Source organism: Rosa rugosa, chromosome 7 (assembly GCF_958449725.1).
Source record: "Rosa rugosa chromosome 7, drRosRugo1.1, whole genome shotgun sequence".
Classification (NCBI taxonomy): domain Eukaryota; kingdom Viridiplantae; phylum Streptophyta; class Magnoliopsida; order Rosales; family Rosaceae; genus Rosa; species Rosa rugosa.
In genome coordinates, this window is record NC_084826.1 from 38,100,281 (window position 1) to 38,124,962 (window position 24,682).

Consider the following 24,682-nt stretch of genomic DNA (forward strand, 5'->3'; position numbering starts at 1 on the left):
GCGCTCAAGCTGTTTTTTTCTTCTTCGTTTTTTATTGCTAAAATTGCGGATTTATGATAATAATATCTAATGTATCGCTCATTCGTAATTTTGGTATCTTTTTTTTTAAATGGGGTTGGTGCGGCTGTCTTCAAGTCTTGATTAATGAAATTGCAGAATACAAGGGGGACATAGAGCCTGAACCCCAGATTACAATAAGTATAAAGAGAACATCCTGAAATAATATCAAGACTCTCCATAAGATCTATGTATTCTAACAAGCATCAATTAGCAAAGAGTGTGCGAAATGCTTACTCATAATTTTGGTATCTTAAGTTTCACAAATAACAACGTTGCACTAATGTGAGGAGAGAGAATGTCTTTCTTTCTAGGACTTGCCCACAACACTGCCGAAAACGTTACACAACAATACCTACTCAAGTAACTCTTTTTCTGGAATTAGAAGATTAGTTACTAGTAGCTAGGGAGTAATCTTTCTCTGTGCTTTGGTTCTTCTCCAATGGAGTCAAGAGCCTACAAAAGATATTGATCCTTGACTCTTGGTAATGACACTATCATCTTCTAATTGTCAGATACCACATCTAAGGCCACCTCCAACTCAGGTGTTCAAACTTCAAAGTGCTAAAGGGGCAAAAAATAGCTCATGTGTTCTCCAACCCATGATGTTAAGGGGCAAAGTGCCAAATTTGAGGGGCAAAGGTGAGGTTAAAGGGCTAAAAATAGCCCTAAGGGGAGCCCTTTGGCCCTTGGGAAAAATTGGATCAGAAGCATGCTGGCCCACGTTTGGTAGTGGAGGCTGACAAAAGCATGACATCAGCCACTAGCTGTTGTTGACGTCAGCTAGCCGTTGGGTATTTTTTTTTTTTTTTTTTTTTATAGCCGTTGGTTTGTATTTTTTTTTTACAAAATTGGATCAAAAGCATTTTTTTTTTTTTTAAAGAAGAGGTCAACTTTTATCAAGAATAATAAGAATTACATATAGTCTTGCTCAGCTGCAATAACAGCAAGCAGAAAGGGAGGAGGAGAAAAATAAAAACATTCTCGAGATAACGAACTAGCAGATGCAGCCATCAGATGCGCTGCTTTATTAGCAACTCTTCTAGTATAAACTACCTTCAAATTAGAGTGAGCTCTCAAGGTGGAGCCCAAATCATCATAAAGCCGCCCAAGCTGTGAGAAATTACTCCCCTCAGACCTGCACAATTGCTGCTGCACAAGCTGAGAGTCAGTCTCCACTATGGCCGGTACCAAAACCTGATCCAAGACAAAATCAAAAGCTAGTTTACATGCCAATGCTTCGGCATGTTCAGCTGAAAGCAAACCACACAGCGGTTTCCCTCCACCTGCTATCATGGTGCCATTGCAATCACGCACCACAAAACCAGCGCTACCTTTTCGTGAAACATGATCAAAACTGCCATCCACATTAATTTTATAGATCCCCACTGATGGAGCCCGCCACCGAGCCAATCTTGAGCTGCTAGTCTCCCTCAATGTCTGCCTAGTATTATGAACACGAAAATCCTGTAATCTTGTAGTGGCCTTAAGCAGAACATCCCAAGGTTGACCTTTCTTATCATCCCATACTCTACTATTTCTTTCTTTCCACACACTCCACAAAAGAAACAGAAGATCCCCCAAATCCTTTAACGATAAAGCCTGAACACAGATGCTCAACCACCCTAGCAAGTCACAATTCAAAGCTTGTGGACTGAAACAAGTGTGAACCAACACACCATTACCCTGTAAAACCTGTTTTGTAAAAGGACAATCACGGCAAATGTGCAAAGATGTCTCAGTTGCACTTTCACAAAGAACACAAACCTGTGTTTCCAAAGGCACTCTTCTAGACAGTAACCTATCCTTTGAAAGGAGAATATTATGACAAACCCTCCAAATATGAATCTTCGCTGAACTAGGCATCACAACCTTCCATAATTTCTTCCAAAAATCGACACCAACAAAGAGTTCAAATGGACTTCTAGAATTAGAATGAGAAAAAGAGAATTGATAAGCAGTTTTTACCGAATACTTACCGTCCCTCTCCAACTTCCATACCAATCTATCTTCTACATTCCTTGAGCTTAGTGGTATGCTCAATATCGCTTCTGCTTCCTCCACAGAAAAAAGCCTATTAATTAGCTCAACATTCCAACTTCCAGTATTGGAGATCAGATCCTGTACCCCGGCCACCTCCTCCAAGGCCGTTGCATTCACATTGGGTTTCCCACTTGGTAAGCTAGGCACCCACGAGTCCGACCAAATGTTTACCTGCGTCCCATTACCAATCTGCCAATAAACACTTTCTTGTAAAAGTTCCCTGGTAGAGAAAATACTTCTCCATGAATAAGAAGGAGAGGTATGTAATTCTGCTGTCCAAAAGGACTCTGTAGGGTAGTACTTTGCTTTATAAAGACGAGCAATAAGAGAGTTGGGGTTAGAAATCACCCTCCACGCCTGCTTAGCAAGCATTGCTGAATTGAAGTTTGAAAGGCTACGAAAGCCAAGACCCCCCTCTTCCTTCGGATTACACAAGGCATTCCATGTTTTCCAATGTATTTTCCTCTTGTCATTAGTGCTTCCCCACCAAAATCGGGCACACATCTGCTCAAGATCCAGACAAAAGTTCTTTGTTAACTGAAACACACTCATTGCATAGGTAGGTAAAGCTTGCGCCACTACTCTGATCAATATATCTTTTCCTGCTCCGCTCAACATCTTCCCTTGCCAACAAGAAAGCTTCTTAGCTAGATTGTCCTTAATAAATTGAAAGGTAGCTGTTTTCTTCCTCCCCACATAAGTAGGCAGCCCTAGATAACGTTCATGAGATTCAACCACCTCAACACCTAGTAGACTCGACACTTCATCTTGCATAAAGTTTGACACATTCCTACTGAAAACCACTGAACTCTTATCGAAATTAACAAGTTGTCCAGAAGCTCTCCCATAAGTTTCAATAACATCCTGAATCTGGTAACAGTCCTCCAATGAAGCATGAGCATATAACATACTATCATCCGCGAATAAAAGATGATTTACGGCTGGAGCATCATGACATACCTCAATACCTGGGAGAAAACCCATCTCCTGTTTCTGTCTTAGCAAAGCAGAAAAACCTTCAACGCCAAGCAGAAATAGATAAGGGGATATCCCCTTGTCTCAATCCTCTACTTGGAATAACTAAACCTCGGGGTTTTCCACGCACCAAAAAAGAGTATCTCACTGAACTAATGCACTGCATCACCATCTCAATCCAACCATGATTAAAACCAAACCGGTCCAGAACCTTTCTTAGAAAAGTCCATTCGATTCGATCATATGCTTTACTGAGATCGAGCTTCAATGCCATAAAACCTTCCCCTCCCTCTCTCTTATTATGAACAAAGTGGGCAATCTCATTAGCTACCAGAATGTTATCAGTGATCAACCTCCCAGGAACAAAAGCACTCTGATAAGGGGAAATCAGAGAGGGTAGAACCTGCTTCAACCTGTTAGCAATTACCTTTGAACAAATTTTGTAAATCACATTACAGAGAGCAATTGGCCGCAAATCCGACGTGTGTTCCGGATTATTTACTTTGGGAATCAAGCAAATATGAGTAAAGTTGATTTGAGGAAGTAGTTGACCTGAATGCAGAAAATCCTGAACTACCTCTGTAACATCTGCTCCAATAGTTTCCCAATAGTGTTGGAAAAAAATGGGAGGCATGCCATCCGGTCCCGGAGATTTAGTAGGATACATCTGGAATAATGCATCATTCACTTCCTCTTGAGAATACGACGCACAAAGCTTCTCATTCATACCATGCGTGACACAAGGCTGTATAGCTGCAAGAGTAGTCGCTACAGCGTCCAGATCAATGTTTGATGCAGTAAACATTTTTGTGAAGTAGTCAGTGACAACCTTTTCCATTCCATCATCGTCATCACACCATTGACCTTGTTCATCATACAAACCCGGAATCGAATTCTTCCTCCTTCGATTTGCAGCTTTTCGGTGGAAATAGCTAGTATTCCTATCCCCCTCCTTTAACCAAGAAACCTTTGATCTTTGTCGCCAAAACAACTCTTCCTGTGACAGAAGTGACTGTAGGCGACCCATCAAATCTTTCTTCTCATTTTGAGCACCCATCGTAAACGGTACCCCTAACAACTCCTCTAGACGTGCCCTTATGCCTAGCATCTCATGCTGACGAGCCTTAAAAGTCTGCCTCTGCCAGACATTGAGTCGTAGGCGAGTGTGCTCAATTTTCTTAACAACAGAATACATAGGGCTACCAACAACGTCAGTAGCCCATGCACTCTTCACTACCCCATCACACTCACCATGCTGAAGCCAAAACGCTTCGAATTTGAAGCGATGCCGACGTGACTGCTGGGGCAACTGAACTGCACTAGCCTGCAGCAATATTGGGACGTGATCTGAATCACTCGGCAGTAAATGTCGGACTCGAGCACAACCAAAGATATCGTACCAACAAGGGGTGCAGACCGCACGATCCAGTCTGAGTCTTGTCTCAGAATTCCACCACGTAGACATCACTCCTTGAAACCCTAGATCAAGAAGGTCCCCATATCCTAGGGCTTCACGAAACCCACGCATTTGTCGCTCTGCTCTTGGAGGTCCATCCAACTTCTCGCTATTATTAAGAATTTCATTGAAATCCCCAATAACAACCCAAGGCAAGGAATCCAGATCACGAAGGTCTCTGAGCAATTGCCAAGACTTATCTCTCTCCGCCGTTGTAGGATACCCATAAAACCCAGTTAGCCTCCATCTCAGATCTCCCGGACCACCACCAATCTCCAGATCAATATGGTGGGCAGAAAAAGTACGAACCTGCACATTAACTTCATCATTCCAGAACATCCCTAACCCTCCTGATTGCCCAACACTCAACACCTCCTTTGAGTGTGGAAATCCTAGCGCATGATGTAGATCACGGAAGCCAGAAACGCTACTGATTTTTGTCTCACAGAGAAAGACGATCTGAGGACGATTCTGAACGATTAAATCCTTCAACGCCCTCGTTGTTGTGTCATTGCAGATCCCCCTGCAATTCCAACTAAGTATATCCATGTCGAAGATAGACCGGAAACTTGCTTTCTAGAACCCTAGAAAGTAAACCCTAGCAGAGCGCTAGGTCAGAGAGAAAAAAAAAACCAATATGTGAACACACAAACCTTGTTATCAGAAGCATTTTCTTACTTTGTTGTGTAACTTTTAAATGCTTTTGTCATGAATAAAATGAAGAGAAGTTTTAAATACACACCCCTAATTACTTAATACACACTCCTTACTCAATACACCTATCATTTAATTTCTCATTCTAACATTTTACTAAATACACAACCCAAATTACCTAAAATATCCTTAAACTTAAAAACCATGAAATACACTATTATTTAACATTTGATTAGTATATATAATTGACCGTATTAATTACTTGTGTTAGTTATTGGGAAATCCATAAGGATTCATTATTGTTCCCTTCAAAGTTCAAATAAATGCTTACAAATAGGTTTTATATTATTTGAGTTCTCATCCACTAAACATCTTTTTGATCAAGTATAAAATTTTGAGTCGAACATTCAACCAAAATTGTATCAGTAGTTTCTCCACAATGGCGGAACTACGAAGTTGTCATTGGATGGTCAAACACATTAACAATTACAAAGTTTTATACCTGTGATGTTTTATATATATTAGATAATAAATTGTCTAATAATCACTTTTAGATAATAAAAAAAATGAACTAAAAAGTGGGAGTAAAGCGATATGTTTTAAAAACATTTAATGCTATTGATTTCGAAATTCTAAATTACATGGTATCTCACCCCATTTAATTACAATTTATTTAAGGAAAATTTAAATTAGATGGCTTCTAACTTTATTCTTGTTTTAAATGAGGATGCCATGTATAGAAATTCATTGTGTTTATAATTATAGAATAATATAAGGAACAATTATTTTTCTTTTAATACATAGATGTTTATTTTAGTCATTTAACCTACCTATAAAATCTGATTTGAAATATAAAATAATAGGGATGTGTATTAAGTAATTTGGGGTGTGTATTTAAAATTTCTCTAAAATGAATATTAAAAATATGATTCTGTTAAAGGAAAAACACATTATGTGTCTTCGTCAAAGTTACTGACGGAGAGAGAATCAAGGAATTAGCGATTACCATCAATCAGCAAAGATTACGGATCAATCAGCATTTAATGTCATCATTGTAATTGATATTTCCGTTGTAATTCTCTCCATATATAAAGGGACTATGAAATGAAATGAGTAGACCAAGTCCATTTCTCAATTTACTTTTACACGTTATCAGCACGCTCAAAGCCAATAGCCAAGAAAAAAAACCTAGTTTTCTAGTTTCTTTCCGTCGAAAAAAAAAAAAAAAAAAAACCAAAAACCCTAGAAGAAGAAGTCTCTTTTCCTTCCCTAGTCATTACGGCTTCTTCTTCTACCCCACATGATGAAATCTCCTCTAAGGATGAGGAGATTATTGAGGCAATGTCTATTAACTTTGAACATAGTGCCGATCTTCTTGATTTGGAATATGGTATCAATTTAGTGGGAATTTTGATTGCTGATGAAGAACCAGGGATTGGTGGAATCAAAACTGTTCTAATGGGTATTTGGAAAACACTTGGCTAGATATGTGTCATTAGAGTTAAAAAGAATAATTATTGTCTAACTGTCGGTTAGGAGAAGCTAGCTAGCAAGCTGATAGATGATAGCCCCTGGAATGTTAAGGCCTATTGTTCCTCTATCCGCCATTGGCCCCGGTATCACTCTTTTGATGATATTTCCATTAGACCAGCCTTCTTGTATCACTCTAGAGATTTGAATTTGGATGGAAGAGGATCGAGGGACAGGGACAACTCTTGTTTGGGCACACTGCGCAAGTTCTGATGCTGACCTTTCCTCTAAGCCAACTCAGTCAAAGGACGATGTGTCTGTCTACTGTTGTGATACCAAGACCAAGGTATACTAAGAATGGACCTAGCATGTGGGATCCTAATGCTCATGGGGCAATGTTTCGCAATGGAAGCATAACTCGGGCTTTTAATGGGCTATGTATCCATCATAGAAATTGGGATAATCCATAGTGTATCCCTCCTTGGGCTTTTAAAGACAAGGAGGAGTACCTCCACGCAAATCTTTTCTTTCCAATGCCACTTTCTACTAATAACTTCAATAGGCTAACTGCTACACTAGCTAAGCCCAATTCCTTTAAACTTGTTGAAATAGAATCATCCACAACCATGACTCCTACTGTGGGAACGGAGTCTGACAAGGCTACACCACCAAAATGCAAAGACAAACAAAGTCTATTGGAGAGGGATCTGCTCAGAGGAGTAAGAAAACTAAAGTACTGAACATCCCTAGTCTCATATTATCTACTGGTGTTGGGGGAGCTAGGGGTCGTGGTAGGGGAGGGAGAAGTGGTAGAGGAAAAGGGAGAGTCTCTCTAGATGGAGGATGAAACCTTTTGGCCCATGTAAGTGAGATTGATGTGGTCCCTGTAACTAATACTCTTATTGTTGAGATTGGAGATTTTGTTGAAAAAAATTTGTTGGTGAATACTGAAGGTATGGAGGATTTTACCTACCTCCAAGGTCGTGGCAGCTAGCCGAAATCAGTCGCAAGGGATCAATGATAAGCCTTGCCTGAAACTGCCAGAGCTTGGGGAAGTCCTTGACAGCACAAACACTAAGGGAGCTAACCCACTTCCATTGTCCTAACTTTATTTTTCTATCTGAAACTCATCAGGGAATCACTTTTGTTGATAAGTTATGTTGTCAATTGGGGTTTTCCGAAGGTTTTAATGTTGATCCTATCTCTACAACAGGAGGACTAAGTCTTTGGTGGAATCCCGATTTCCATGTAGAGATTGTTGATTTTTCAAGATATTTCATTGATACCAAGATTACCTTATAGGATAAATGTTCTCAGGTGAGGGTCACTTGGATGTATAGTCCCCTTTATTTTTCTGAGAAAGTGGAATTTTGGAGCTACTGGAACTCCCAAGGCCGTGATGACTCTATCCCTTGGCTGGTAATGGGAGACTTAAATGAGTTGTTGTGTCAGTATGAAATGGAGGGTAGTGCTTCTTGGAGTCCTAATCCCAAGCAATTTCTACGTACTTTCATGAATTCTAATTTACTCCTGGATATTGGATACAAAGGTAAGAGATTCACTTGGGCTAGAAAGGAGGAGGAAGTAATTGTTCTTCAAGAACGTCTTGATCATCGTTAGTAAACGAAAGTTGGATTCTTAAATGGCATGATTCTTGCTTATCTCAGCTCACTAGGATTGGGTTAGACCATAACCCAATCCTATTAATTATTAGTCCAAGCCTAAGCAAGCGTAAACCCACTTTCAAATTTGAAGCCTTTTGGGCAGATGAGGCTGATGCAGTGTCTCTAATTGAGGATAGCTAGAAATCTGATCCTTGTCTTCCATCTTTCACTCAATGGTCTCTAAATCTAAACAAGTGTCGAGAGAGTTTGAAGAGTTCGAGCAGAAGTAAATTCCCTAAGTGTAATAAAGAGGAGATCAAATTGTTTCTTATGGAATTGAATGAGCTCTAGATACAATCTCCCTTTGAAAGCTCAGAGAAACAATTGGAACTCACCACAAAACTGGGCTCGCTTTGGTTAAGGGAAGAAAAATTTTGGCATCAAAGATCTAGAATCAGTTGGTTAAAGACGGGAGATACAAATTCCAGGTTTTTTTCACCTCTCTACTCTTCATCAAAGGTAAAGAAACCGTATTTTGAGAATTCAAAATGATGCGGATGTTTGAGTGATTGGAGAGAAGTTTATTATCATATTTGAATTTGAGACACAGTTCAAAAAGATATTCTCAAGTTCTGGTCTGCGCAATTGGGGTAAAGCTTTCTGTGGCGTATTTAACAAATGAGATGAATGCTAATCTTACAGCCTCTATTTCACTAGAGAAAGTTAAAGATGCAGCCTTTCAGCTGGGAACACTAAAGGCACCAGACTTAACGGTTTTTCGGGTCTTTTCTACCATAAATGCTGGAGGATAGTCAATGAAGTAGTCTAGGAAACTTCAAAGGATTTCAGTGTTGGCCGGATGAGATTACAAAATCTGAACAAAACTCATACTGTTCTCATTCTCATGGTTCCTAATCTAGAGCGCCCCTCGCATTTTCGGCCTATAAGTTTATGCAATAACTCCTACAAAATTTTCTCCAAGATTCTTACCAATTGATTGAAGCAGATCCTGCCTCATCTAATTTCCCCCAACCATAATGCCTTTGTCCCAGGGAGGCAGTACAAGAAAATATCCTTTTAGCTCATGAGTCTTACCACTACCTCAAGCTGAAAAGAGAAGGAGCGAGTAACGAATTTGGGCTGAAACTAGACATGAACAAACCCTACGATCGTGTGGAATGGGATTTCTTGGAGGCTGCTATGTTGAAATTTGGATTTGCTAGAAGCTGGGTCAACCTCATTATAGCTTACGTTTCTATAGTATCTTTCTCCATTGTCTTGAATGGAAATCCAAGGGAATTTTTTCATTCCAAGCAGGGGGCTTAGATAGGTGTTGAATCATAATTCATATACATATTTGTGCCATAAAACATGCAAATTACTTGTTCTAAAGTCCAATTTAATGTTGACTAATCCAATTCCATATTTTGTAGAAAATCTTGACAAGAGAAAAAAATGAAATTCCGGCAAATTTTTCGTGCACCACCACTTTTGGAGGCACAAGAGACGGCGCACCACCACTCACGGTGGTGCCATGTATTTTCCGGCCACATTCATGGAGGAGCAAGGAGGATGAGTACCATAGCATCTATTCCATTACATTCATTCACCATCATTCTATCTTAACTAAATTCCAACCCTTTTGGTTCCAATTCAACCAAACACTCTCTATTACCCAAAAGTCCATCATCATCAACACTCCAATATCTATCATGTTTTAGTCTTAATCACCATCCCTCACTCATCATTTCCTACTCCAACCTACACCATCACTCCCATGCTATTTTCTCTTGATTTTGGGATCTATTACTATTTTTATACTCCACCTCCATGCTCCTTACAAGGCTTTAGCTGCTCCCTTTTGCTTCTCAACATCATTTCACACCTCTCTCTCCATCTATTTAAGCACTCATTCTCTCAAGGAAGAAGACATCACCCACACTTAGCCATTACATCATTTTCTCTCTCTATTCTCTACACAATCCACTACCATCTCCTCCACAAAACCTCCATCTCCACCACTTCATTTTCCAACTACATCCCTACTCATAACATCTTACATATACCAAGCTTCATCATCATCTCAAGTCTTGAAGAAGGAGTTCAAGGAAGAAGCTAGAGCACAAGAGGAGCCACCACCTCATCTTCATGACAAAGTTTCTATGATCAACCACTTCATCATCCTTCACTACTTGTGATCATCCCTAGTCATTTCTAAACTCTATCCTTTGATAGCTTAATGTTTTCCATTATGTTGATGCTAGTTTATGTAGATATGTGTGAGTAGTCTATTGTTGGGGCTAGGGTTGAAAACTCTAGCCAAACTTGTAATGAATTGATGTTTGAATCTTATTTAATGCAATTTCCATGATCATCTTCACATGCTAATTCAAGAAGTGAATGCATGTATTTGAATTTAGCTAATTTGAATACTTTGCATTTGTCATTACATGAACAATGTTTAGAGAGTAGCTAGCTTTGAACGTTGATAGCATGATAGCATACTAGGTGTGTATGTGAGGGTAGTGAGTTAAAATCACATAGACCTAGGATTGGTTTGCTTGCTTGATTATCTAAACTCAAACCTTTATGCATCTAGGAGCAAGAAATTGATACTTATCCTGTAATGTAACTTGTTCTTGGATAGTTAGTTTCGCACTTATCCGGTAGAAATTGATAAAATCAAAGGAGTTTAGGCCTTAGTAGTCTTATCCGGATGCTAAGAGGGTAATTGGATACTTGAGATTGCATTACTTATAGTTTGAACATCAATGCATGCAAGGGAGGCTATGGTGAACAACCTAAAGCTCTAACTTCCATCCAATCTATCACATCTAGTTTAGCATAGCCTAGTTTACATTTCAAGTTTTTATTATGTGTTAATTTGAGTTTAAACCATCTCCAACACCAAAATCAAACCACTACACCATCTTGCATATATTCACTATGTACTTTGGTTCACTTGTGAGCCCTTGTTTGTGATTTGTACATTTGCATATTCATATAGCACCCTTTAGGTTTTCCCTAGCTAGAGTGGGTTTTTCAATCCCTTGGATACGATATCCCCTACTCACAATCCCTACACTATAACTTGACCCTTATACTTGAGGGTGACTATTTGGCTGACAATAGGGCTACCCCCTTTCCCCTTACCTATTTCTTACTAACAGTGAGGTCTTTTCTTTGAGATTGACAAGAGCAGTCAACACAGGGTTTTTACATGGGATCAAGCTAAGCAGGAACTGCCCAATTCTATCCCACCTCTTCTTTACAGATGATGTCATGTTCTTTATGAAGGCAATTGTGCTGAATTGTTGGAATCTGGTTAAGATTTTCAATGAGTACAGTGTTGTCTCGGGTCAGATGATAAATAATGAAAAATCTAGCATATATTTCACTCCAAATACCCCTCAACAGATGTCTAGATTGATGTGTGAGCTACTGAATTTTATGGAAGCCCAAATACCCCTATCTGGGACTTCCTACTGTTTGGGGTAAATAAAAAAAGAAGCCTTAGTCTATATCAAGGAACGGATCAACGGGAAAATTAAGGGGTGGAAGTAACGCTCATTATCTACGGTTGGTAGAGAAATTCTAATTAAATCAGTGGCTATGGCAATCCATGCATATCCTATGGCATGTTTTAAGTTTCCTACAGCGATATGTGATGAGATCAATTCTGCTCTTGGAAATTTCTGGTGGGGTTCTAGTCAAACATGAACAAATTGCATTGGAAGAGTTGGGATTTTCTTGGTCTCCCTAAATCTGAAGGTGTGATGGTCTTCCTGGACCTGCAACATTTCAATCTTGCGCTCCTTTCCAAGCAATGCTAGAGCCTAATTACCGAACCTGAGTCATTATGGGCTAGGGTCCTAAAAGCCAGGTACTATCCAAACTGCAGTTTCCTTGACGCAAGTAAAGGTTACCGAGCTTCTTGTAGTTGGTCTAGTTTACTGGAGGCTAGAGATACTACGATCATGGGAACTAGTTGGCAAGTCATCTCTGGCTCTTCCATTAATATATGGAATGATAATTGGCTCCCTTTCCCCCATGAAATTATCAAGACTACTGGGATTACACAGGTTGATACCCCTATTTTGGTTAGCTCTCTTATCGACTGGGATACCCACTCATGGGTTTTGGACTGCATTTTACATCTCATTCAGCCTTCTGAGATCAACAAAATCCACTCTATTCCTACACTACCATGGAAGCTAAGTCTTCCACGCACCAGAAACTGAAACCAACTCACGATTCTTATAATGGTGAATTTTGTATTAGAATCGTGCTTTACTTCAACTGATGGTAGTGTAGGAATAGAGTGGATGAACTGATGGCAAAAGGAATTGGATCATTCCATGTCCTTGAACTAAACCTGATGGCCCAGCCATCGTAGTCACAGAGGAATATGTAGGCAACATCTCCAAGAATAATTGCCTATGACGGAGAATGGTATGCGTAGTCGCACTATCCGTAAGACATTGCAGTTCTCCAGAATCCATTCCTAAAAGAAAAAGAAAGGAGTCATAATGAAAAGAACTCAACTTTTATTAATAAGCCAAACGGAATTACATCATTGTCTAGAGAATCTAATCCAAAAAGCTAGCTAATGCAAAACAATGGTAGTCGTCTAACTTCTTTCGGTAACTCCAAAATGAATGTGACCAGGTGAGTAGAGAGATGTTGGTGGAGCAAAGCTCGCTTAAGTACCACTTATCTCAAAACCTTTCTAGACATCACACTTACTTTGGATGAGCCTACTTTGAAGAAAGACTAGACCATTGGCATCCACTACAAAAATAATATGGTGATTGCCTACATCTCTTGAAAAATAAAGAGACTTAATCAAAATCACCACCCTAAGAACGAGATCGTCATCTTGATCTTCTTGCTCCATGTAATGTGCTTTTCTTGCTTCACGATACGCCTTGTATGCGTCTGCAACATTCTGGGATACTCTACATGCTTTGGCCCAATGTCTGGATGCTCCACATCGAAGACAAGCATTATTATGGTCAGGCTCCCTTAATTAAGGCGCTTTAGGGGCGCGTTGAGGATGACTTCTTTCCTTGGTGGCGTCACCAACATAGCCCGAGGCTTGGCCTCTCTCTCTTTTCACACGTTGACCTCCACGGTTCCGTGTATGCCTAGTTTGGCGGTTTCCTTCCTCTTTGGGGCGAGAATATGGACCAGAACGTTTAGAATTATCCCTACTCTTTAGGTTTCGCTCCTTGCGTCCTCCCCTGGGGGTGCGACTATAATTAGACTCTGGAATATACTTGGTTCCCACGGGTCGAGAGATATAGTTCTTCACAAGGATATTGTCGTGCTTCTCAGCTACGTTCATGGCGTCAATAAGCTCATGAAACATTGTGATGTGTCCTGCATTTACATCAATCCAATAATTCTTTGCAATCATCAATGCAAAGACGGGGAAGGTAGAGAGAGTCTTCTCGATCAACATCGTATCAGTGATGATATTGCCACAGAACTCCATCAAAGACTTGATACGAAGGGCTTCCGAATTGTAGTCAAGTACGGACTTGATGTCATAGAAGCGGAGGCTATGCCATCTCACTTCTAAATCTGGAAGCAGGGAGTCACGAACGTTGCCAAACCGCTGCTCGAGTTCTACCCATAGCTTTCTAGGGTCCTCCTCATTGAGGTACTCATTCTGGAGCGCGTCATTCATGTACCTTGTCATGAGAATTATGGCTTTAGCTTCATTGGTCTCTCTCGTAGCTCTATTCGCTTCATAAGCGGCAGCTTGTTGAGGAGTAAGCACGTTTTGACTTGGCTCTTGGATCGTATCTAGGATCCCATCAACCTTAAGATGCTGGCACACATCACAAGTGGGTTACTCATCTTGAAAAACAACAAAAAATTAGGGTTAGTTTAGGAGCAAAAAAAAGGCTACCACGAAAACAATAAAAATTTCTGAGCATAGTCGCTTCCAAGAAATTAAGGATTTTTTAGCGTAGTCGCTTCCAAGAGGTATTGGATTAGATCGAAACAATGATGTGTTTGTGGTCGATCATAACTTCTCAACAAACTCTAAGTTTGGAGGACTCTACAAGCTCCAAGCTTGGAGTGAGCACGAACCCCCACAGTTAAGCTTTTTGGTCTCCCTTATGAAGAAGAAAGGGGGGTAGAAGAAGGGAGGTTGCAAGTCCCCGAGAAAAAAAATAGAAATTGAATAAAAACTCAAAAACGGGAACTTTTAGTAAAAATTACCTCGAAATAGGTCGCCGGAAAAAATCGCCGTAGAGTCAGTGGGCCAGATGATTCAGTGGGCCTAGTGACGTCAGTGGGCTGCTTTCCCCCCCCTTTTTTTTTTTTTTCTCAGTGGGCCGCGTCCTCCTCTTTTGGGCCGAGTTTTTTTTGTCTCTCTTTTCCTTTTGGGCTACTTCGCTTATTGGGCTGTGTCGCTGACTGGGCTGCGGTGCAGATGCAGGTTCTGGGATCTGGCTGGCGGTTCAAGGTGCCACTGTTCTGGTGGGCGGCTCGGGTGTTTTTAGGCCGGTTCCAGGAAATTTTTTTCCGATTCCTGGATTCTGGAGTAGATGTGTCGCCGGTGAAGAAATATGAAGGTAGGAGGTGAACTGGAAGGGTGCGAATCGGGCAGGGGAGCTTTTACTTCTTCTGGGGGCCGATTCGGTATTTTTCCAGCCTGTTCTGGAGGTGGCGTCACCGGTTCTGGACTCCTGGGATTGAGGGCTTCAATATATGCGGCTGTGGTTGCTAGGGTTTGAAGGCTGCAATTTTAAGGTTTCAGGGTTAGGGCTTCGTGCTGATAACGTGTTTTAGAGAATCGATATTTGAGAGAGAAATTACTGTGCTTTCATTGATAATAGAAACCTATTTATATTGAGGTTTACAAGGCATAGTATCAAAGTTGTACGTGGAAACATAATCGTACATTGATTAGATATCTATCAAGATCCTCCAAGATTATCTCTAATACAAACCTTATTACATTTACAACTATTTGCATCTAGAGTTTGAGCCAGACACAAAATCTGAATTTACTTAAATAGGTTTAAATTTATTTTTTTACTTTTTTGAAACGTTAAAGTAATAGTTTATAAACGTGAGTCGTAATAAGTTCGGGTATTGCCGAAAGCTCTGTTTTTTTTCGATTGAAGAAAGAAAACCATGGTGACGTAGCTGGTGTGTGCATTTGAATAAGAAAAAACAATCAATTGACTTCTGAAGGAAATAGATCTAAAAGTTAAATGAAGAAACGAGTTTATTGATAACGGTGTTGAGATTTGAGGCGCCAAATAATCGCGAAGATAGTCTGTGATGGACGAAGAAGAAGCTCCATCTCATCGGCCTCCTCCTCCGGTGATCTCTCTCTCTCTCTCTCTCTCTCAGAGTCCACATATGTATATGATTGAATTGCATCTCTAATATATGCAAGTTAGCAGTTTGTGGAGGTGAAATGCGAGAGTTCAGGCATGAGAAGGCGCTTCGCAATGGGCACAGAAGCAGGTTTCGCAGTGTCAGTCATAAACAGCAAATTGGGGGACCCTCACCCTCACCCTCACCCTCTTTCTCTGCACATTGAAGCCGTTAAGGAAGGTGAGGAGCCTATCACTTTCGGACCCAACTCACTTCTCGTCGACTACGGCCCCGGTTGGACATTACACACTGTTACCCAACTCCCATTTTCTGGTAATTCTACTTCTGTTTGGTTTTGTCAACACTTGTTCAATGTTGGATTTTGTCATTATTTTTTTATTTTGTTCAACTATAGGTGGAGAAGGTGTTGTTAGGCCAAAGCCAATGCAAGTTCCTCATGTAATGGTATGTATGTGCTTATTATATCTTGTTTATGTTTTCTGCTCGTCAAGTATTTTGTTTAGATGAAGAGTGTAGATGAGTTCAAACTGGAAACTAGTTTGGATTGCTTCTGCCGGCCTCGCTAGGAAACAATATCAAATTTAACCAACCAAGGGATTCTGTGTTTTACTGGTGTCCCTGAAGTTGCCTAGCAAAACAAAACAATTCAAACTAGGTAATTCCATGTGAAATTTTGTCGACAGTGCATGTACAAAAGTAAGGAACTGCCATTTGGATGGCCTAAGAAGAAAAAAAAAAAAGAAGAGAAAGACTTTTGAAGAATCTTAAAATTTGAATCTTTAGTTCATTGGTTCATAGAACAGCAAGAGCTGAATTCATAATGAAAGTTTCATCACACATGGGGAACATCTTATTCATAAGCATGAATTTTTTTATTCAAGGAAAAGGAAATTGTGCATTGAAGGAAGATAGCTTGCCATATGACGGGAAATATCAGTCAAAATAGACTCTGTGATAAATTTTGGTTTAGTCTTATTTGTATTAAGAATTGATTTGAAATATGTGACCTATTAAACTTACCTCTAGACAACTTTAGCTCCAAGTATTTAGGTTTACTAATCATCACTACTATCCTCCCACTTTCCTGTTGCGACAGCAAACAAACGTGTCATTGTTTACTCTTGGCTTTTATCTTAGGCGCAAAAATTTCCAGTTTAATGTACTTTAGATGTGATTTATTTGTAAAAGTAGAAAACTCTACAGCGTCTCTCACATTCGATTTTCAATTGAAAAGAACATTACCATTTAGGCATTTAATAGAGAACAGAGGAGGACTTATGGACATGTCAACAATGAATGAAAACAATAAAAGAAAATTTTAAATTCCTTTGGATTTACTGGAGTCTTCTAGTTGTTGTACTTGTAGTGTTTCATCTTTCTTCTAAATGTTTAATGTAGGTTGCGTGTTCTTTGTTTTAGGTTATGTTTAGTGTTCCTAAGGCATTAACTGTCAGTCATTAATAATTAAACTTTTAGAGTTCCTAAAAGTCTTTAATGAGGGTCATTGAATGGTTGTCTATTCTAGTGTCTTCTTTAGCTCTATGTAAAGGCCAATATGTATTTGTTCAGATCAGAGTGAATGAGATTGATTGTGTTTTGTTATAACCAGTTTCCTCTTGAGTGATTTGTGAGATGTCTTGATGTGATTCCAAGAATTCTTTGTGTGATGTCAAGCACACATCAGGTGCGATTCCATATTTATTCATATTCTCTTCCTGTTCCTTCAATCCCAGACCTCTAAACGCAACAACCACACACCCCACACATTACAACCCTAAACTTCACCCTTGTAAGACCTTCTACACAATTCCTCTTAGGTTGCTCTACCTTATTTCTTGTTGCCCTACCATTCACCCCACACTTTACAACAATAAATCTACATATCAGATGAAGATTCCCAAGCTCAGGCTAGAGCAGATCGAGGTAGTAGGGAGTGATCAAGGAGCTTGGGCATATGCCTGCATCCTTGCACAGCTGTAAGAACTGACTATCTCTATATTTACCTCCATTGTCGCTTCTCAAACACTTGATTTTTCTGCCTGTTTGGTTTTCGACTTCTGCTTTCCATTCCTTGAACTTGGTGAAAACCTCACATTTAGTTTTCATAAAATAAGACCAAAACCTTCCTCGAAAAATCATCTATAAAAGAGACAAAATAGTTTTCTCCACCCTTTGACTTTGTTGGTGTAGGCCCCCAAATATCTGTGCGAATACCAATATTCCTTTGGATTTAAATTGAATGTCACCTTGGTCTACTTTCCGAGTGTGCAATACTTGTAGAATTCAAGTTTGCAACTCTTCACACAGTCTTTCCAAATCAAGAAGCATCCTGCACTGTCTACAAGATCCCTTCCTATCTAAGGCTTGACCTAGAAATTTCGAATCCAGTAGGCTTATTTGCACTGTGATTAAGCTAGAGATATTTATAGTTGACATAGGACTCAAATTTTTACTTTTAGTGGTCGTCAGTTGTCCAACTTTTAAACCATTCATGAAATTCTAGATATTCTCAAAGATGACTTATCTTTGTAATTAATTTAAGCTTATCAAACATCACCACGAGAAAGAACATCGATCATTTATGCAGATCAATAACTTGCTTAGTAGAAGTGTTTTAGCGAAATAGCGGACTTGGTGTTAGTGATGAATGGCATAGTGGTGGATTGTTGGTCGAAGAAAAAAGAAATTATAGCCTTAAAAAACCGTGCAATCATGGGAGTTGGGATTCATTCAGTCAGGGTTAAGTATTCCAGATCACTCAGTTTGGCAACTAGCTCTACAATGTTAGTAGAAGTGTTTCAACAAAATAGTGGACTTGGTGTTAGTGGTGAATGGCGTTGTGGAATACTGTTGGTTGAAGAAAAAAGAAATTATAGCCTTAAAAAAACTGTGCAATCATGTGAGTTGGAGATATTTGGATCTGAAGGGTTTTGGTAGGTTGCTGAGGATGACTAAAGGTTGTTTGACTGCACAAACTTTTGAGTTTGAGTCCTTGTGAATCGTAGTCAGAGGAGGAATTTTAGAGCTTTTAGGGGGTTTAACACCAAGGATATTCCATTGTCCTGTTTCCTATTTACATTTCTTGTTGTTTTCGTGAATAGTTGTTTGAAAGGGCTAGTGAATGTATTTGACTGAGGGTAGTGGCAAAGAGAGTTGTCACCTGTTCTCACTGTAGTGGAGAGGAAGAAATTTAATTGGTTGATTAAAAGTATTGGATTTGCAGATTTGGGTAAGGGAGTTGTGCGTACAAATACCATTGTTCTGAAAAATTAAAGAAACAACTCTGAACTAAAAGGAAAATGTAAATCTTGCAAAACATGTTCACATGCACTTCTAGGCACTTATAATGTTGCAATTTTGGTCACTAAGTTACTCCTAGTTTCCAAGACATGTGAGACATAGAGCCTTCAATGCATAAATCAGTTGGTTTATGTTTGTGTAGTAGACTTGACATCTAGAGTTCACGACATGCTATAATTGACTATATACAAGTTTAGAAAGGAAAAGACCAATATAATAACATCAACCTGACAAAATTGCAATACTCTTGTCTCGTCTATTTCTCTAAAGTTAAATAACCAGATATAGGAGCAGCCATTTTCTGGTTTAAACACATCAGCTTTCAATATACATTCAGCTATCAATAACCAGATATTTAACTTTGTTTAGAGATATAGAATTGATATTTTCAATATGATTGGACACTTTGAGGGAGACACTGCTGACATCTCAACTATTTGTCATACATCCTATCTCTTGCTTTAATGTTATACTTCTGCTGGCTGCTACATAGTTGGCACAAGAAAGCAAAACCATTTACACCACGCGGTTCTAATTTTGTGAATTACCTCAAAATCAAGGTTTTGTTTTTAAGTAATCTTACCTTGTCCAAGCCGCACTAATTGGTTGGCTTTCCCTATAGCCCAAAAGCCTAGCTGTTGAGTGCTTTTCACTGATTTATAATTCATATGGCTTCTTGTTTGTTTGATGGCTAACATGAACAATTTGTGTGTGATGCTGATGAGTTTAAACTTGTGCTTGGAAGTAAACTGAGTTGAATTTTGATTTTACTATCTTTTCCTCCTGTGAACTTTTCAAACAAAGTAATGTGGAGTGTGTATTGTTTGAACAAGTATTATCTATGGACTTGCATTAATTAATTGTATGAAACTGGCCTTTTGAATGACCGAGTTTTCTATTATAATACATTGTTAAGAATTTTAGCTCAATATTAATTCAGATCAAGTTCTTTTGTAGGGCTCTGACAACTTGCATGCTGCAAAGGGGGTACCAAGACAAGCAATCGATTTTATGTACGTTGGAAAAATAGTGTTAGCTTTTATTTTTATTTTTGTACTTGGCGCAATTTTGACTTTGGTTCTTGAGAACATTCCTAGACTGATGAAGTTGCTCGAACAATATGTGTAATCTTACAACACTGAAGATAAATCACCTTATGTCAATGCTTATGTATAAAACAAAGAAGCAGAGCTGAAGATATCCTCTCAAACATTATTGGACTAGACCCTAGACCAAAAGGGTAGGGCTAGGTCAATGTATTGTTTGGTAGACTCATGTTTAACCGTTTAAGTAGTCATTTGATTACTCATTCAGTTGAGTTGTGCTGAATTGTCCTTGGATTTGGAGATGAGGCATTTGTAATGGGTTTAATTGCCTCATTAACATGATCCGTATAATTCTATTTGGTCAATGAAATATTTTCGTTTTAGTGGCATGCTGCGATATTTTTTTAGGGTCCTTGATCCAAAGCACCAAAATGAGTCAAAATTATCCCACTTACTCTACTAAGAGCAAGTTCACCCGTTGGGTCACTAGGGCAGGAAACTATTCACTGCCACTGGATCTTTGCTTCCACCCGTTGGGTCAGGGTCACCAGTCAGTTACTGTTCATAGAATATTTTATTAATTTTTTTTTGGAAAATGAGAAATGTATGATGTAAATAAATAAGTATTGATAAACAATTTGAAAATGCAACCAAAGAAAATTTTATTGGTAGACAAATTATATGTTCACCGACACTTTTTTTTTTAACTCCACCGACACTTTTATCACATGTACACCACCAAGAAAGTTTTTGAAAAGTGTGAAAAAATTTAAAACTCCACCGACACTTTTATCACATGCACACCACCGACAAAGTTTTTGAAAAGTGTGAAATTTTTTTTAACTCCACCGACATTTTTATCACATGCACACCACCGAGAAAGTTTTTGAAAAGTGTGAAAAAAAACTTCACCGACACTTTTATCACATGCACACCACCGACAAAGTTTTTGAAAAGTGTGAAAATTTTTTAAACTCCATCGACACTTTTATCACATGCACACCACCGACAATTTTTTTGAAAAGTGTGAAAAAATTTAAAACTCCACCGACACTTTTATCACATGCACACCACCGACAATTTTTTTGAAATGAGTGAGTGATAACCCACCGACACTTTTATGTGTATGAAAAATTTCAATAAATAGACATGATGTTTTCACTACATACACACACCATCCGAGCTTAACAAACCTTCACCCTTTTCATATCTCTAGCATTACATATTTCCTAAATTTCCCTCGTTTCAATGAATAGGTTGTGGGATCAAATTCGACGGTCTCAGGATGAAGATGATGAAGAGATGATGGCCACCAACGCCATTGTCATTGCTGCAGTCGCAGAAGAATCTGGAAACCAACACCGAGGGCGCGGTTCTCATCCGGGTCGTGCACCAAATGAGGAACGACTTAGAGAAGAAAGGGGCAAAAATATGTTGGCCGACTACTTTGTCGACCGGCCAGTGTTCAAAGATTGGGAGTTCCGAACACGTTACAGGATGAGTCTCAATCTCTTCAAGCGTATATCTACTGACCTTTGCCAGTATGATCGTTACTTTGTTCAAAGGTCAGATGCTACCGGCAAAGTCGAACTGCTTCCGGAGCAGAAGATGACAGCTGCCTTGCGAATGCTTGCTTACGGTGCAGGGGCAGATCAATGTGTTGAGTATTGTCGGATGGCGAAATCCACCTCCGTCGCAGCCCTTCAGCAATTTACACGAGGAATTGTTGATCTTTACTCGGCAGAATACCTCCGCGTTCCTACTGCTGCCGACCTCAGACGACTTCTTGCCAAAGCTGAGAGGAGAGGTTTTCCAGGAATGATTGGGAGCATCGACTGTATGCATTGACAATGGAAGAATTGTTTGACAGGTTGGGCTGGAGAATATAGTGGTAGGAAACAGATCCCCACTATCATCCTGGAAGCAGTCGCATCTTACGACGCCTGGATTTGGCACGCATTCTTTGGAATGCCCGGGGCATGCAACGACCTCAACGTCTTGGCAAAGTCTCCGTTGTTTGATGAGCTTACCGCCGGTAGAGCACCTCTGATCCAATTCCAAGTTAACAACAGATTTCACAGTTTAGGGTACTATCTTGCAAACGGTATTTATTCTCGATGGGTGACTTTCTTGAAAACAGTTCGAAATCCTACACGCCCCAAAGAAATCGAGTTTGCAAAGGCTCAAGAGGGGTATAGGAAGGATGTAGAAAGATGTTTTGGTATATTACAGTCACGGTTTGGTATTGTTAGAGGAGCTGCTCATGGGTGGCATAAAGAGGACCTTCGATACATCATGTTGACTTGTATTATATTACACAACATGATTGTCGAGGATGAACGACCTGAAGACAGCGATGATGAGTTGGAGTCCGATGATGAAGAGGATAACACTATGAGGCCCAGGATTGCTGAGGTATGGGAGGGACCAACCGGTAGAGACTTTGATCCTGTTGGTAGAGATGCTCATCATATGAACGGATTCATGGACCACTACCAACAAATTAGATATGAGCACAGTCACTCCAACCTTTAGGAAGACCTCATTCAACACTTTTGGGAATTTCAAGGCAACAGGCGTATCTAGATCTGCTATTTGTGTGTGTTTTCATTTAGTTTTTTTTTTATGTTTTTAATTATGTTTGTGTGGTTTTCATTTAGTTTTTATGTTTTTAATTATGTTTGTGTGGTTTCATTTAGCTTTTCATTTGTAAGGGTATTATTCAAATAAATTTTCATTTCATCAATCTAATATTACATAAGTGAAAAACCAAGCATTGGAATCATAACAATACAATTATTTAAAATATATAACTCCCTAATTTTCCTAATCCTCATCTTCATTAGGAATCCAATTTGTGTTTGTAGGGTCATCCATATGGTTGGGGTTGGTGGATTCACCCGAAGAGAAAGGTGGGGAAGGGACTCCACCGGTGAATGGTGGTTGTGGATAGCCACTTGTGAATGGTGTTTGTGGGAAGCCACCGGTGAATGTTGGTTGTGGAAAACCACCGAGGAAATGAGGTTGTGGATAATACCCACCGAGGAATGGGTGGTTGTGAATAGCCACCGGGGAAAGGAGGTGGTGGATAATATCCACCGATGAATGGTGGTTGTGGGATGTTAGATCCACGGGTTGCATCTTCATCTTCTTTCTCCGCAATTTTTTGTTTTTGTTTTCTTTGCCAGTAATTCTTTTTGGTTGGCGTCATCTTACTTGTGTCCATCTCCATAATACGCTCTTCCCTCTCTTGAATTTTGAATTCCCTCTCTTGAATATCCAATTGCAAGCATATATAATCTCGTTGTTGTTGGTCACGAAGATGTATTCCTCATCACATTTCTCCTTGGCAGACAGCATTGATGTTTGGTTGGTTGCTATAGTCTCCACAGTGGCTGTCAGAGGACTGGAATCATTAGATGCTTTCTTTCCTTTCCGAATAGCTTCTTTGGCAGCCTTCTTTCCTTGAGGCCTCACCGAAGGATTGGGAGTTGCATCGACATTTACCTCATCTGCATCTATGTCCAACTGGACATGAGAATCAGGAACGGATTGTTGTGTGTGCATCCGTTCAGTTCCTCCAGCCGAAGAGGAATGGTTTGGAATGTCACCAAATTGTTGAAACCCCTTAACAATCTCGTAACATTCTAAACTAAAGAAATCACCTTTTTTTGGTTTTCCTTTCGATTTGGTCATCGCAGCTCTCCACAAATCTTGTGCTTGACGTCGCTATTTAATTTAAACAAAAAAATATAAATCTATTAGTACAAATATAAACGAGGTACAATGTATCAACTATTTAAATTCACCTACATCACCTACTAACTTTAAGTATAAGGTGAGTATAATGTATAATTTAAATAAAATGAAGTCTAAAGTATGATTATGAAGTACTAATTTGAAGTATAACTATCAACTTAATTTTAATATATCAACTAATAATTTAAAGTATAATTATCAACAAAATATTTCAACTAATAATTTAAAGTAAGATGTATCAACTAATTAAATTTTAATATACACTAAAAGAATTATAAAAATTAATATTCGTGTTACACTACAAATTCATACCTCATCAATCATATTCGCACCACTCTTGCACCAACTTTTCGCTTGCCTTAACGCACAATGCCAAGCAAAAAGTTCGACTTTCAAGGTTTTCCACCTCCCTTGAAAAGCTTGCAATGATCGGACATATCCATCCCAATTTTCGGCATAGTGTTGGCGTACCTCTATCCATAGATCATCTTTTCTGCGTTCCGTACCCTTTGCCGGATCTTGGCTAATAGCCTTCCAAGACTTGCACAATTGAATGTCTTCATTAGTCTGCCAACGTGTCTCGTCAATGCTTGGATCTCCTACGGGTTCGACAATCGTATTGCCTCGTACGCTCATATTGAAATCAAAAAATTTCTGAAGATGAAAGCTATGAGGAGAAGGAACAAAAAATTTTGAGGAAGAAAGATGATTTTTTTGGTGTGAGAAGTAAAATAGGAGGTGAGGTATTTATAGGAAATTTGGTTATATTTTTTTTGTTACCGTTGTAATCTGACGGTTACTAATTAAGTTTTTTTTTTTTACCTCTGCAAACCAGGAATTATAGGTCCATAATTATCCACCGTCCGATCCCTTCAATTATCATAAGCAACGGTCCAGATATGTGGACCGTTGCATTCAAATTCCCAATTACAGCCAACGGCTACCTGCCACGT

General features: G+C 39.3%; 3 protein-coding genes across 4 annotated transcripts; 2 read left to right on the forward strand and 1 right to left on the reverse strand.

Annotated features, from left to right (window-relative positions):
* Positions 1-972: 972 nt before the first annotated feature.
* Positions 973-5,080, reverse strand: LOC133723263 (uncharacterized). The gene is made up of 4 exons (XM_062150079.1): positions 3,653-5,080; positions 3,259-3,502; positions 3,061-3,116; positions 973-2,970 (listed from the first exon to the last, which is right to left on the reverse strand). The coding sequence occupies exons 1-4, from the start codon at positions 5,078-5,080 to the stop codon at positions 973-975; spliced, it is 3,726 nt and encodes a 1,241-aa protein (XP_062006063.1).
* Positions 5,081-15,397: 10,317 nt separating this feature from the next.
* LOC133723837 (uncharacterized) lies at positions 15,398-20,237 on the forward strand. Of its 2 annotated transcripts, none has more exons than XM_062150702.1 (4): positions 15,398-15,606; positions 15,690-15,936; positions 16,019-16,068; positions 19,871-20,237. In XM_062150702.1, the coding sequence occupies exons 1-4, from the start codon at positions 15,565-15,567 to the stop codon at positions 19,952-19,954; spliced, it is 423 nt and encodes a 140-aa protein (XP_062006686.1). In that variant the 5' UTR covers positions 15,398-15,564; the 3' UTR covers positions 19,955-20,237. The 2 variants fall into 2 exon arrangements, with proteins under 2 accessions (XP_062006686.1, XP_062006685.1); XM_062150701.1 differs by having other exon boundaries at positions 15,402-15,606; positions 19,882-20,237.
* A 981-nt stretch (positions 20,238-21,218) lies between these two features.
* LOC133723265 (uncharacterized) lies at positions 21,219-22,505 on the forward strand. The gene is made up of 2 exons (XM_062150080.1): positions 21,219-21,777; positions 21,841-22,505. The coding sequence occupies exons 1-2, from the start codon at positions 21,219-21,221 to the stop codon at positions 22,503-22,505; spliced, it is 1,224 nt and encodes a 407-aa protein (XP_062006064.1).
* Positions 22,506-24,682: the final 2,177 nt, after the last annotated feature.

Coding starts and splice junctions, on each gene's coding strand:
- LOC133723263 (XM_062150079.1), bottom strand. CDS start 5,080: ATGGATATACTTAGTTGGAATTGCAGGGGGATCTGCAATGACACAACA. Junction 3,503..3,652: donor TTGGAGCAGATGTTACAGAG/GTAGTTCAGGAT, acceptor ATTTGTTCAAAG/GTAATTGCTAACAGGTTGAA. Junction 2,971..3,060: donor GTTTTCTCCCAGGTATTGAG/GTATGTCATGAT, acceptor GACTGTTACCAG/ATTCAGGATGTTATTGAAAC.
- LOC133723837 (XM_062150701.1), top strand. CDS start 15,565: ATGGACGAAGAAGAAGCTCCATCTCATCGGCCTCCTCCTCCG. Junction 15,607..15,689: donor CTCATCGGCCTCCTCCTCCG/GTGATCTCTCTC, acceptor GCAAGTTAGCAG/TTTGTGGAGGTGAAATGCGA. Junction 15,937..16,018: donor TACCCAACTCCCATTTTCTG/GTAATTCTACTT, acceptor GTTCAACTATAG/GTGGAGAAGGTGTTGTTAGG.
- LOC133723265 (XM_062150080.1), top strand. CDS start 21,219: ATGAATAGGTTGTGGGATCAAATTCGACGGTCTCAGGATGAAGATGAT. Junction 21,778..21,840: donor TGCCAAAGCTGAGAGGAGAG/GTTTTCCAGGAA, acceptor ATTGTTTGACAG/GTTGGGCTGGAGAATATAGT.